The sequence below is a fragment of the Babylonia areolata genome, chromosome 22 (genome assembly GCF_041734735.1).
Source record: "Babylonia areolata isolate BAREFJ2019XMU chromosome 22, ASM4173473v1, whole genome shotgun sequence".
NCBI lineage: Eukaryota > Metazoa > Mollusca > Gastropoda > Neogastropoda > Buccinidae > Babylonia > Babylonia areolata.
Window position 1 is genome coordinate 32,844,633 of NC_134897.1, and position 15,000 is coordinate 32,859,632.

Consider the following 15,000-nt stretch of genomic DNA (forward strand, 5'->3'; position numbering starts at 1 on the left):
TGTCGCCCTGACGACTGCAAGGAGAGTCAGTACTTTTGTATTTATTGATTTATTTAATTCTTCTTGTTGTTGTTTTTTGTGTTTTCTTTCTTTCTTTCTTGCCATGGCAAGTGGAGTGATGGCCTAGAGGTAACGCGTCCGCCTAGGAAGCGAGAGAATCTGAGCGCGCTGGTTCGAATCACGGTTCAGCCGCCGATATTTTCTCCCCCTCCACTAGACCTTGAGTGGTGGTCTGGACGCTAAGTCATTCGGATGAGACGATAAACTGAGGTCCCGTGTGCAGCATGCACTTAGCGCACGTAAAAGAACCCACGGCAACAAAAGGGTTGTTCCTGACAAAATTCTGTAGAAAAATCCACCTCGATAGAAAAAGCAAATAAAATTGCACGCAGGAAAAAATACAAAAAAAATGGGTGGCGCTGTTGTGTAGCGACGCGCTCTCCCTGGGGAGAGCAGCCCGAATTTCACACAGAGAAATCTGTTGTGATAAAATGAAAATGAAAATGAAATGAAATGGCAGGGTTGCAACTTTCGTGACATGGCTAGAAGACCTGTGCCTGTACTGTGCCTGTTGGTCTGACGACTGCATGGAGAGTCAGTACTTTTTTCTTTCTTTCTTTCTTTCTTTCTGGTTGTTTTGTTTTCTTCTGTCTGTCTTTCTTTCTTTCTTTCTTTCTTCTTTTCTCTATCTTCTCCCACCCAGCAGAGTTGGAACTGTCCTAGTCTCTGGCTAGAAGACCCTTGTAGTCCCGTGCATGTCGGACTGACAACTGCAAGGAGATTCAGTATTTCTTTCTTTCTTTCTTTTCTTTCTTTCTTTCTTTCTTTCTTTCCTTCTTTCCTCTATCTTGCCATGGCAGAGTTGCAACTGTCATAGCCTCTGACTAGAAGACCTTTGCTGCTCTGTGCATGTCGGACTGACAACTGCAGGGAATGTCAGTGTTTCTCCTTTTCTTTTCTTTCTTTCTTTCTTCTTCTTCCCTTTGGTTTCAACAAATCTTATTTAAAAAGATTAAAAAAAAAAAAAAATAAAAATTGTAATTGCATACATAAACGACAGAGCAACAATGAGCTAACCGCTTTTTTTTTTTTTTTCGAGCTTAAGCAAATGACAAATTATTGTTATCACGATGTTGATGTGGTGATGATGATGATGATGATGATGATGATGTTTCCTTTCTTTTTTCCTTCTGTTTCAATTCTCTCTCTCTCTCTCTCTCTCTCTCTCTCTCTCTCTCTTCTTTATACAGCATGGACAGTCGACTTAGCTGTTGTTGTGACAACCCAAGCATCACATACATATAGACAGACAGAGAGACAGACACAGAAAGTAACACATCGATATTTTTGTGTACTTCTAGAGGAAATTATATATATATATATATATATATATATATATATTCAATTAACCCCTTCACTACTGAACCTTGATGACATGAGACGACGACTCGAGAGGTGACACAGACAGACAGACAGCCCCTTACAGCTAAAACCGAGCATGTATACACACTCCTCAGCATGAAGGAGCAATCGATTAGGAGTTACGTTACACACAGCACGTGACTGTCGGTCGGTTGTTCGCTTCCAGGCTGCGTGGACAAGTCGAGCTACTGTCGCACGGTGAAGACGATGAAGCTGTGTCGCTACGCCAACTTCAAACACAAGTGCTGCCACAGCTGCCAGAGAGACAGGCGAAACCACTCCTGACCCCTCTCCCACTTCTTGCCCAAGTCTTCTCCTTTTTAACCCCCCCCCCCCCCCCCCCCCCCCCCCCCCCGACACCCACACCCACACCCACCTCCCTTCCCAGCCCGATCACCCCCCCCACCCCAACCCCTCACCACCACTTCCTTCTCCCCCTCTTCCACCCCAGATGCACACACACACATGCACGCACGCACGGAACGAACGCACGGAATGCACCCGCACGTGCGCACACGGCGGCGTTCTCTAGTGGCACCGTGACGTCATTCATAGGGCAGAGAACCAGTGACGTCATTTAGTGCTGTGCTCTTGATCAGTGAGGAAAGTTGAGGGGGTAAACTGATGATGACAACAGCTTGCCGCTGTTGGTTGTTTGATTAGATTGGAGAGAGAGAGAGACCAGCGAAAATGAACAACTTTCTTTCATGCATTTATTGTGTCGTTTCCCCTTTTCTTTTCTTTTTCAAATCTTATTGCTTATTATGTTGATTTTTTTGTTGTTGTTCTCTGCTCATTATGTAGACCAGTTTCCAGCCTCTTCCATGTGGATCTATATCAAATCTACATCTAGCTAGCTACACACGTGCGCGCATAGTGCTTGCGCAGCTTCACTTCATGTTAGCAGTATGCCATTCTTTCGTGCTCTTTTGTTGTGGTTGTTGTTGTTGTGTGTGTGTGTGTGTGTGGGGGGGGGGGTTTCCCCTTAACCGTGACCAAGCGATTGTTCCACATCGTCCTATGTTGGTCATTCCTGCCCTGTGAGTGTCCACTGTGTGTGTGTGTGTGTGTGTGGTCCAGTGTCTGTGGTGGTCAGTCCATGTACAATGTTGCTCTCTCCCTTGTGTTGTCCGTCGTGATTTTGCGCGTGCTGTCTTAAAGTTAATTCACGTTCACCCGCTGCGTGCGCGCGCGCGGTTGTAATCAAGTTCCAACGTATCTTTTTTTTTTTTCTTTTTTTTTTTTTTTTTATCTACTGCTGCGTAGAAAGTGATGGAGAGGCTGAAAGAGAAATATATATATACGCTGATACTTTTGAGAGACATTGTGTCGTCTTGGATTCTTTTTATGAATCCTTTTGCTTTTCGTTGTATTAGTGTTTTGTTTTATTTTGTATTACTTAAAAAAAAAACACACAAAAAAACCCCCAACCCATTGCTACGTAAAAAGCGTGAAAATACTAAAAGAGCAGTGTACCTACTCAGAACGAAAAATACAGACTTGGTTCTGGGATTCTTTCTATGGACTCTTTTTCGGCTTTCGTGGAATTATCGTTTTATTTTATTTTGTTTTGTTTTGTTTTAATTATGTCTTATTTCATCCTTTTCTTTTCTTTCTTTTTTTGTTGTATTTTTTAATATTTCATTTTATTTCTCTTTTTTTTTTTCTCTTTTTCTTTTTTTGTAACCCATTGCTACGCAGAAACAGAAGGTGAGACTGAAGGAGAAGTTCTCAGACAGAATTAGAGAGACAATGTGATGTCTTGGATTCTTTTGTTAACCCCTTGAGTGCCACAGCACGTATCACCTACGTGCATAGTAACGTCACTGATTAAGGGAAATAACTCTGGAAGGCTGAAAATTCAAACAGTTTATCTAGAGTGGTATATCTCCAGGTCATTTTCTCACTTTTAGGCTTATTGTTTCGGAAAGTTATATGACTCGAAACACCACTTTATACTGTTTTTTTCTCCAGCACTGAAGGGGTTAATGAACCTTTTCGGCATACGTACATACTCACGTGGCTTGGACGTTGAATGAGGTATGACTTGTGTATCAAGTTATGTATGAAACAGTGGTATCATCGATAAAAAAAAATAGATAAATGAAAAATTGTGAGTGTGGAGTCACAGAGACTCAGACTTTTGACACACAGACAACAAGCCTGGAGGAATCTGGTGAACAGTTCTGTGCGGCGCTCTGATGACTTTCCACAGACTTAACGGAGAAGAAGGAGGAGGAGGAGGAGGAGGAGGTGGAAGAGCAGGAGGAGGAGGAGGCGTGTAGATAGCCAGCCTCAGAGTACAGTGGTTTACTGTGCTGCCGTGGGTTTCTTGTGGCCCAGACCCAGACTTGGATCCTAAAACAGAGAGAAACCAGGACCAGATTTGGATCCCAGCACAGGAGAAACGGAACCAAGACTTGAGATCTGAACACAGAGAGAAAACAGAACCAGACATAAAAAAAAACCGGAACTTAATATTCCAACACCGATCAAAGACTTCGTCTAATTGAAGGTACAGTATCACTATGGTCACCTGTACAGTGGTCACATGGCTGATATTTGTACGTCGCTCTGTTTTATTTTCCTTTTTTGTTGTTGTTGTTGTTGTATTGTTATTTTGATAATGTTTGTATGTGGACATTTTATGCTGAGCAGTCAATGTTTATTATGTACTGTGTTTATTACTGTCACTTCAGCTTAAGTTTTTAGACACGACAGTTTTCATCAGCATACTGATGTTGGTCGTTAAGTGGAAGAAGAAGTTGCTGTGTTGCTCGTGTCACTATGTATAGTAGTATTTAGAAGTGAATGAAAATCCCAAGTCGAACTTGTTGAATAATTAAAGATTATTTAAACCAACTTGAAAAACTTTATAAGAGGTTGAAGATTTGGACTGTGCAGTAAGTAGTGTGTTCAACCACTGCTTCATCTTCTCTCGTGAGGTACCAAGGACAACAACAACATTAAGAACAAAAACAACAATGATAACAACAAGACCTTCACGACACCCGATTTTTCTTTCTTTTTTTTTTCTTTTTTTTAAGAGAAACTACAAAAAAGCAAAGGTCCTGACATTACAGTCAACAGCAGTGAACGTAACCCCGACACAGGCCCCTCCCCCAAGATACTTAACCCCTTGTGTGCCACAGTACGTATCACGTATGTGCAGTGACGTCACTGATCACGTTATCAGAAGAAGAGAAATAGCTCTGGAAGGCTGAAAATTCACACAGTTTATCCAGAATGGTACACCTTCATAACAGTTTCCCAGCTTTAGGCTGATTGTTTTGTATCCTGTTTTATGACTTCAAACACCACTTTCTACTGTTTCTCCCCCAGCACTGCAGGGGTTAAAGGGATGTAACGTTACACCATTGACCGCGGTCACCTGACTCAGTCAGCTACAAAACGTTGCCCATGCTGACCGGAACCCCGCCTTAGGGCAATGGTCCGCGGGGTATTTGACCAGTACTTTCTATCATGACATCAATAATATTGTTCAGTGCCACTCAGACCAGAAAGAACAACAACAGTTCTTCGACTTTTACGGAGAGAGAGAAAGAAAAAGAAGACAATGAAGTCTTACTACTGATGACTAAGGATTTTTTTTTTTTTTTTTTTTTTTTTGAATCGCGAGGTTGGGGGTGATGCGATGTGGAGGGTGGGTGGGGGGGTGAGGGGGGGGGAGGGGAATAGGAAGGGGGTGTGGGAAAAGAGAACGCTAATAGCCGTCTAACATAACTGTTTACATGATCTATTATATTTTCCTTCCAGTTTTCTTTCGTTTTTTTCCCCCGTCGGAGATGTAGTTTATACTGAGAGACATACTTTGATTATGACCGACCAAGTGGTTGTGGAGAGAGAGAGAGAAAAAGAAAAGAAAAAGAAAAACAGAAGGGGTTAACAAACAAAAAAAGAAGAAGAAGAAGAAGAGACCTCCCCCCCCCCCAAAAAAAAAAAAAAAAAAAAAAAATGGGGGTGGGGGGCCGTTGGAGGAGGGGAAACGCCTAATATCCGTTCAGTGAATGTTTCAAAGTGTTTTGTTTTCTACACGGCCCGGTAGGCTTGAGCCGGTGGGACGCCGCCTTGTTTTAGCAGCACTCAAGGAATAAAGCCGACTCCCTCTAGCAAAGCAAGACATTATTTGGGCTTCCCGTGGGTGGCCGGCTCGCTGACTGGACAACCATTCCGCGATCCGGTGTAGTAGCAGCCAAATTGTAACTCCCTCCCCTGCTCCACCGGACGTTTTTATTTTATTTATTTATTTTTTTTTTTTTTTTTTTTTATCCCCGCGAGTCAAATCTAGCTATGCCCTGCTTAACACGGTGGTGATGGTCAATGTAGACTTGTCTGGACTGACCCCTGGGTGTCAACTTCAAGTTGTCATTAGTGACTCTCCCCACCCCCGACACCCCCACCCCCCCGCGCCGAACTAGTTGGATATTACCCCCCCCCCACCACCACCACCACCACCACCACCACCCAACCGCCCCCCTCCCCTCCCCCCGCCACCCGGTCCCCGCACCCCCCACCCCCCACTTCACCCAACGGTTATGGGGGTCGTTCTTGGTTTGGCAATATTGGGTGAATTTGACCCTGTTAGAGTCAGTACATGTTATCAAAGAAGAACCCCCACCCCCAGTTCTATGTTTGCTTCAGTTTATCTCTCATTGAGAAGAGGGTGGAGGGTAGTTGGGGTCAGTAAAGGCTATCCACCCCGCTCACCACCCCTATTCATCTTTCAATAGCTGGATTAAACGAGTAAAATGAGGGGGTGGGGAGTAATTTAAATCTAGAGGGTGATTGGGGGTGTGGGGTAGGGGGGGGCGGGGGGGGGGGAGACGATCTTGACTAGCCACAAATGACCAGATCAGAATATCCCCGGGGTGTAAATCCAGCAAAGGAGGGGGGGGGGTGTAGTTTATTCCACTGTTTCACCGAGAAAAGAGGGAAGAGGAAGGAGAGAGGGGGATGGGGAGGGCGGGGGAAGGGGGTGGTGGTGTATGGGCGTGAAATCTGGTGCGAGACAACCCTGCACCTACTGCATACATACACAGACACGCACGCACGCACCCCTCCCCCCCCCCCCCCCCCCGCACACACACACAAATCACCCCCACCCCACCCCCACCCCCCACCCAAGGGTGGACAGTGCGTTGGAGGTCTTGGATTCGAACTGACATCCCGAAGAAGCTTGAGAAAAAATATTATTGGAATGGCAACAATATTGGATAGAAACCTTTCTTCTTTTTAACGACAATCTTTTCTTCTTCTTCTTCTTCTTCTTCTTCTTCTTCTTCTTTTCTTCGTTGAAAAGAAGAAGAAAAATTACGGCACTGCAAAACTTGTGGACCCAAACAAAATCATCTGTACGTTTTGTTTTTCATGTTTCTGCCAGAGAAATAAAAATTCAAAATCGGATGAGGTTAGGATTGAGTGTGGGCTGTTTAGTGTGTTTGTTTGTTGTTTGTTTATTTGCTTGTTTGTTTGTTTGCAGTCAGTTTATGTTTGGGTTCGACTTGAGCTCCACCAGAAAGTTATGAATGAGGGTAATTTTTGTTTCGGTTGATGTGTAGTTACAGTTGGTACATCTGTGTTTGGGGTTTCGACTTAAGGCTCGAGTTGACTCTCTCTCTCTCTCTCTCTCACTAACACACACACACACACACACACACACACACACACACACACACAGGCTCGAGTAAACGCTGACACACACACACACACACACACACACACACAGAGGCTCGAGTAAACGCTCTCACACACACACACACACACACACACACACACACACACACACACTAAAGTGGTCAACTGTGCTGTTCCACTGAATAAATTGGAACTTTTACACAGAACGGAACTATAATAACTATGATAACGATTTGAATAGTAGCTATTGAGTTCATGTACCAATTTTCTGGCGGTTAAATTGTTGAATTTAAAATGTATTGTCTTTCACTTCAATGTACGATTTTCTGGTGGTTATGCTTTGTGTGTTTGTTTGTTTGTTTGTTTACTGTCATCGGAGAGTAACCGTACGTCTCTATGTGGATGCGTTCTGTTTGTGTTTTCCCATACCAAAGAGCTTACTGCCTTTGGTGGTACGGTTGCATTTTCTTTACCAAAGAACCTAGCTTTTTTACTTTGCTACCTCTTTTAACGAGGCCAGCCGTGATCGGCTTCAGAAATCAATTGTGTTGAATCGTTTTTTGTTTGTGTGTGTGTATGTGTGTTTGTTTGTTTCAGTCATTCATTCATTGCTGATGTTTTGTTTTGATGAATGAAGCTACGTAAACGATGAATATACTATTCACATAATGTTTCCCAGTATTTTTGTTTTGTTTTTGTTTTGTTTTGGTTTGGTTTGTTTTTTGCTACTCTTGATCTTTGGTTGACTATTGATGTCACGTAAATGATGAAATAATGTTTATGTTATATGCATGTGTTGTTCTTCCGGGTTACTGATTGGTATAGTTGTTGTTGTTGTTGTTTAAAACCTGTTTTAAAGTCATGAGATGATGACCCATTTCATCAGTTGCATGGGTTGCTGTTTCCAACACTATGCCAATTGTTTGTTATGGGTGAATGTGGGTTATTTTTTTTTATATACTTGATTGTTTTGTTTATTTCATTTCTTTCTCCTTTTTTTTCAGTTACATGCCGATTGTAATTATGAACAAAATGTGTTTTTACGTTGATGGCTTTGTGTAGATTTCTTTCGTTCTTTCTTTCTTTCTTTTCTTTTCTTTTTTTTCTTTAATTTTTATTTATCATTTTATGGAGTACACGTTCAGACAAAGCACAGCAATTAAAACGGAAATATAAACAAGAACCTCGAACAAAAATATACATGACATACGCAATATCATATAAACTCTCCAGAGATTCAGGATAGCAGTTGAATCGTTGAAATTTTGCCGATTTTAAAAAAAATTAATCTTTTATATTATAATGATAAAGCTCAGTTTTTATTTCCTTCCACCTTTCTTTCTTTTCTCGATACCTGTCACTTTTGCTTGCCTGGCCGATATCCCCTCCCTCTCCCCCCGTTCCCCACTACCCTCCCCCGTGTTATTTGTGTGTGTGTGTGTGTGTGTGTCCCTCTGTTAAAGGACCTGGGGAGTGGTAAAGTATGATGCGATTTGGTATAATGTGATGACGGGCGCAATAGCCGAGTGGTTAAAGCGTTGGACTGTCAATCTGAGGGTCCCGGGTTCGAATCACGGTGACGGCGCCTGGTGGGTAAAGGGTGGAGATTTTTACGATCTCCCAGGTCAACATATGTGCAGACCTGCTAGTGCCTGAACCCCCTTCATGTGTATATGCAAGCAGAAGATCAAATACGCACATTAACGATCCTGTAATCTATGTCAGTGTTCGGTGGGTTAGGGAAACAAGAACATACCCAGCATGCACACCCCCGAAAACGGAGTATGGCTGCCTACATGGCGGGGTAAAAACGGTCATACACGTAAAAGCCCACTCGTGTGCATACGAGTGAACGCAGAAGAAGAAGGTATAATGTGATGTGATGTATGCCTCTGTGTGTGCGCAAATCACCTTGCAGCCAATAGAAAGTAATAACCAAAAGGAAAAAGAATTTCACATGTAATTACACAGTTGACATGTTCATACTTTCCACACCTTTTGTCAGCAGAATGACACATGAATTGGTATCACGGGAAATAGCAGCAATTTTCTTTCTTTTTTCTTCTTCTTTTTTTTCCGAAAGCGCGTCATCACTTTTAATCATAATTATATTATGCATGTTGTTGGGGGTTTGTTTTTGGTGGGGTTTTTTAACCACCATCATCACCAGTCCCCTTGCTCTGTTACCGTTATCTGTCTGTTTTTGTAAGAAATATAAAGACACAACAACGGAACAAATTCGCTGTTTGAAATTTTGTTTGGATTTCGTTTTTTGTCCTAAAATCACACATACACAGGCGCGCGCGCGCGCTTTTACATATATATATAAATATGTGTGTGTGTGTGTATATATAAATATATGCGAGTTTTATTTCCTGTTCTTTTGCGTTTGTTTTTTTGTTTGTTTTTTCAGGTATACAAATCTCCAGTAAATAAGAAATAGAAATGACTTTACAGATGCCTGATATATATTAAGGGAGGGGGCAGGGGCAGGTGGATGGAAAAAAGCAGGCTATAAATTCTTTCGAGAATAGCGAAGGGAGCTAATTATTGTGTCAGATGACGACTGCAATGTCGTCCCCTGTGTGTTCGGCAATATCACGGCAACAGCAATTAAGTCTAGCTTCCTTTGTTGTTGTTGTTGTTGTTGTTGTTGTTGTCTTTTTAGGAAGTGTCTGGGTTTGTTCCAATGTACCTGTTAATAATTACCTGTGTATTAGCTGAAGGGGGTTCAGGCTCTAGCAGGTCTGCACATAATGTTGACCTGGGAGATCGGAAAAATCTCCACCCTTTACCCACCAAGCGCCGTTACCGAGATTCGAACCCGGGACCCTCAGATTGAGAGTCCAACGCTTTAACCACTCGGCTATTGCGCCCGTCGTTTTTTGTTTGTTTGTTTATTTTGGTTTTGTTTTTTCTTGACTCAAGCATAGTCAGCAAAACAAACACAAGTGACACTTAGAAATACTGCCGTGTTCTTTGGAACGGAAACAGTTCCATCTTACAGCAAGCAGGTCACATTGATTGGCATATGATATTGTTCTAAATCGGGCCTTTCTTTCTGAATGTAGTGTCGTTCTGGTGATGCCAGGTATTGTATTGTATTGTATTGTATTGTATTGTTTTACACTTTTTGTCATAACAGATTTCACTGTGTGAAATTCGGGCTGTTCTCCCCATGGAGAGCACGTCGCTATACTGAGAGCGACACACACACACACACACACACACCCCTGCCCCCCCCCACCCCCCACCCCCACCCCCACACACACACACACACACACACACACACTCCACCCTTTTTTGTTTTGTTTTGTTTTGTTTTTTGTTTTGTTTTTCCTGCAGTTTTTTATGTTTTCCTATCGAAGTGGATTTTTCTACAGAATCTTGTCAGGGACAACCCTGTTGTTGCCGTGGGTTCTTCTACGTGCGCTAAGTGCATGCTGCACATGGGATCTCGGTTTATCGTCTCATCAGAATGACTAGCGTCCAGACCACCACTCAAGGTCTAGTGGAGGAGGAGAAAATACTGGCGACTCTGCCGGGATTCGAACCAGCGCGCTCAGATTCTCTTGCTTCCTAGGCGGATGCGTTACCTCTCGGCCCCGCACCTTCCTACACTTTCCTGGGGTGGTTACTGCCCCCATTGACCGTGTCACCTGAGGCAGGTGTCGACGTTAAACCTGAATTTAATTAACTAGCCTACTAACTGCTTTAGATTTTGTGACCGAAGGATTGACAAAATGCTACGTCGTTTTTGACATATCTGTGAGGAAGATGATAATTATTCATAATTATGCTGTGTTGTCCTTACTCTTTTTAATGGCATGAGGATGAAATATATTTATTCAGTCCAAATATTTTCTTAACCCCCTGTGGCGTTAAATCATTTCATCTCCTGGCCTCATTGTTTGTTAATTTCCAGTTGAAAAACCACCGAGGCAACCATGTGTTTGTTCTGTATTGTCCGTGTGTTCTGTGTGGCTTGTTCAGGATTGAAGAGGGTATGCCAGTCTTGAGTAAAAGCTAATTTGTGTTTGCACATTTCTTCTGTCTTTGCTGCTGTGTGCACATGTCAAATGATCGGTACAAGGACAGGCCCGGCGCTTCCTTTTTTGAGGACGTGTCTGGGTTTGTTCCAGTGTACCTTTTATTTACCTGTGTGCTAGCTGAATCGGTAGCGTAAGCAGCACTGACTTGAAGTTGTGTACCTTGTCAACGGAGAGAGTTACCACTCTTTACTATTTGTTAATCATTTCATCTCCTAGCCTCATTGTTTGTTAATCCCCTGTGATTTAGATTTAACTGGCTTAATATGTCCTCCTGGAACGAGATTATACTATCTGACCTTCCACGTTTACACAACGCTCTAAAAGATATTCCGTATTGTTAGTTATAACCTAGATCACACAAAACTGATTTGTATGTTCCCTTAAAAAATATTCATAATTGTTGATGTCCACGTTTCAATGTCCTATTAAAAGATTCCCTTGTGTAATTGGTGAATGACTGCTCCTCCGCCCCCCAACCTCTCACCTCCACCCCCTCCCTTCTTCAACTAGTATCCTTGGACGTAACTGAATAAAAACATTTCATATTAACAACTGTCTTGTCGGTCAGTTATCAGTGTTGGGGCAGACAAGATGGTGGAACGGCACAACAGGGTGGCTTCCCTTCGATTTCTGTCTCTCATTTTAACACGTAAAGGCGGGGACAGGGAGAGGAGGGAGGGGGGGGGGAGTGACTTTTCATAGTAACTGAGGGGAGAGAACTTCAATTCGAACTCGAACGTTTTATTGAGCTTTAAAAAAAAAAAGAGGGGGGGGGGGGGGGGTCAAGCTACCAGCGTGTTTCCTCCACGCCCCCTATAAAAGAGAAGCACTGGAAACAGAACAATCAGAAAAAGTTGAAAGAAGGAGAGGAAGAACAACAGCGATAACGAGTTCGTTCGTTTAATTAATGAGGAAAGTGGAATAAGCATGTATGCTTTTTCATATCCAGCCCCCACGGCAAAATGGAAGAGATAAATTCAAAATAATCACACACACACACACACACACACACACACACACACACACACACACACACACAAACTGAATGAATGAAAAAGCAAGATATGCTCACACACATACATAGCATAATCATGCATGGGCGTATACACTACACTGGACAGACAGACAGACCGAATGATAAAAGGGAAACCAGAAAAAAACCCACAAAAAACATCAATCCTTCCCCCACCTCCACCCTTGCCCCTGCCCGTACCCACGCCCACGCCCCCCACCACACACCTCCAACCACACCCGTTTGCACCTAGCTGACACAGTGACAATTAACATCTTGTTGGTGCTTCTCCTCGGAAGGAGTGATTGTAAACGATTTATCCCCTTTCGGCAGGCGCTGTAATTTGGGGGGTGGGGGTGATGCGGGTCGGGGGGCGGGGAGGCAATTTCTTCGGAGTTTTAATGGGGCCAGGGACGTCTTGTCATGCTTCTGTGAGCATCTTCATTCATGGGAAGTAATGAGTAGGGTGTTTTGAGGGGGGGAAGGGGGTGGTTGGGCGGGTAAGGGGTCTTCTCAATAAATGTACGTGTTGTGTGGGCGAGCGCTGCTGTCTAAGTTGGAGAAGTCTTTTTTTAATCAAAGGCTGAAAGTTGTAGTTGCACTTTTCTTTTTTTTTTTTTTTTGTTCGAGGTGGGTGGGTGAGATTATAGAGCAAGAGGCATAACTGTGCAGTGTTGTGCTTATTTCCATAGATATAGTCGTTGAAAGGATGTGCGTCTCCTCTCGCTCTGTGGGTTTTATTACTTAGTTTCGTACGTTCCGTTAGGATGGTTTTTGTCGTCGCGGTTGGTTTCCCCCTGTCCTTACCGTATCGAGAAGTTTGGAGCAGATGGTTCGTACAGCTTTTCCTTTCTTCTTCTCTTCTTCTTTGTTCCCTTCTCTATCTTTCAGTCTGCCCATATCTTTACTTTCCGTCGTTTTTCTCCCCCCCCCCCTCTCTCTCTCTCTCTCTCTCTCTCGCCCCACCCCACCCCCAACCCCCCCTTCCCCCACCACCACCCTGTTTTTTTCTATTCTTATTTTGTTTGTTTCTTTCTTTTTTCTTCTTCTTTTTTTTCTCGTTCCTCCCGACGTATCAACAAACAGGAGACGTAAGATAACTAGGAGATTACTCTCTCTCTCTCTCTCTCTCTCTCCCTCCCTCTCTCTCTCTCTCTCTCTCTCTCTCTCTCTTATGCTTGGCTGTCCTGTTCTTCATGACTTGAGAATAAAACATATTCAGCCTAAATATTTTCAAAATCCATGTCGCTTCAGATCTAATTTGCTTATGTCATATAGAAACGAAATTGTACTGAATGATCTTGCGTTCTATACTTACAAAGCTCTTCAACGATTACGTGTGGTTGCTAACTTAGGCTGCCTTAGACTACAAAAAAAAATGTGTTTCCTGAAAACAATTGTTACTATCTATAACTCGATGTTCTATCTCAATATTTACTTGTGTGATCGACGTAGCTTATGTTTGCCCCCTTCAGTCAAGGGCCTTGACCTAATCTGAATAATTTTTTTCGCATTCGCATTCTCTCTCTCTCTCTCTCTCTCTCTCTCTCTCTCTCTCTCTCTCTCTCCTTCTTCTTCTTCTTCTTCTTCATCATTTTTCTATCCGTCTCTATACTTAGTTGCCTCCCCTCGATCCATCTGTGTTTTTCTGTCGCATCTAAGGATAGATTTCTGAACGGTTGGCTCATATCCATCTAAGTAGGGGGGGGGTGGGGGTGAGACAGTGAAAAGAAGATAACCGGAAAGTATATTTTTAAAATATTGCATTCATATAATTATAATGAAAGTTCAAACAGAACATGGATACATACCGGAATGCAAGTCATCTATAGTGGAATGTGTGTTCTCTTTGCGTTTTATTAGGTGTGCAGCTTGCGAGAGAAGAAGAAAAAGAAGAAGAGAAAAAAAAGTGAAGAAACCCAAAACAACTTGTCGCTAATAGAAAGCGATACCACACTGATATTTGTTTAACATGTATTCTCTCTATCTCTCTGTGTGTCTTTTTCGCTCTTCTTGATGTCCTTATAACTGTCTTGACAGAGATTTCAGATGATGTATTCATCTAATGCTATAGCCCCATATGAAGGGGGGGAGATAACAGAGTTTTACATGCGTTACTACAACTACGTAAGCACAATAAACATAACCAGACACCACAACAAATAGGATACTAGTGTTTCTCTCAGCTGAAGTGCTCGAAATGAATACAAAGCTAGACTGCATATTGTTTCATTATCAGTCGATGACATCAATAGACATAATCTAAACAGACATGGATATGTAAAATATTTCTTCAGGATAAATGTAACTAGAAGGTCTGTTAAGGCAGGACATTTCATAACAAAATGAACTTCATCCTCTCTGGATTCCTTGCACAGAGGACATAATAATTCTTAACTATCCGCCGTTTTATAACGATATCTGGGAACTTTTATATCATAAATAACAAATCTGAATCTGGTCAGAGGACATCGCTGGTGTCTGTTCACGTTACACAAAAGGCATCTCCTCACTGTGGAGTGATGGCCTAGAGGTAACGCGTCCGCCTAGGAAGCGAGAGAATCTGAGCGCGCTGGTTCGAATCACGGCTCAGCCGCCGATATTTTCTCCCCCTCCACTAGACCTTGAGTGGTGGTCTGGACACTAGTCATTCGGATGAGACGTGTGCAGCACTTAGCGAACGTAAAAGAACCCACGGCAACAAAAGGGTTGTTCCTGGCAATATTATGTTGAAAAACCCATTTCGATAGGAAAAACAAATAAAACTGCACGCAGGAAAAAAAAAAAAGAAGAAGAAAAAAAGGTGGTGCTGTAGGGGAGAGCAGCCCGAATTTCACACAGAGAAATCTGTTGTGATAA

The 15,000-nt window shown here is 42.8% G+C and overlaps 1 protein-coding gene across 1 annotated transcript in view; it reads left to right on the forward strand.

Moving 5' to 3' along the window:
- The window catches only part of LOC143297102 (protein madd-4-like), a 233,030-nt gene extending 231,292 nt beyond the window's left edge, over positions 1-1,738 (forward strand). The window contains exons 19-20 of the mRNA XM_076609275.1: positions 1-25; positions 1,589-1,738. The exon at positions 1-25 is cut by the window's left edge and continues 123 nt beyond it. Of these exons, the coding sequence (XP_076465390.1) occupies positions 1-25; positions 1,589-1,707 (144 nt within the window). The 3' untranslated portion in view covers positions 1,708-1,738. The remainder of the gene's footprint in view (positions 26-1,588) is intronic.
- The last annotated feature ends 13,262 nt before the right edge of the window (positions 1,739-15,000 follow it).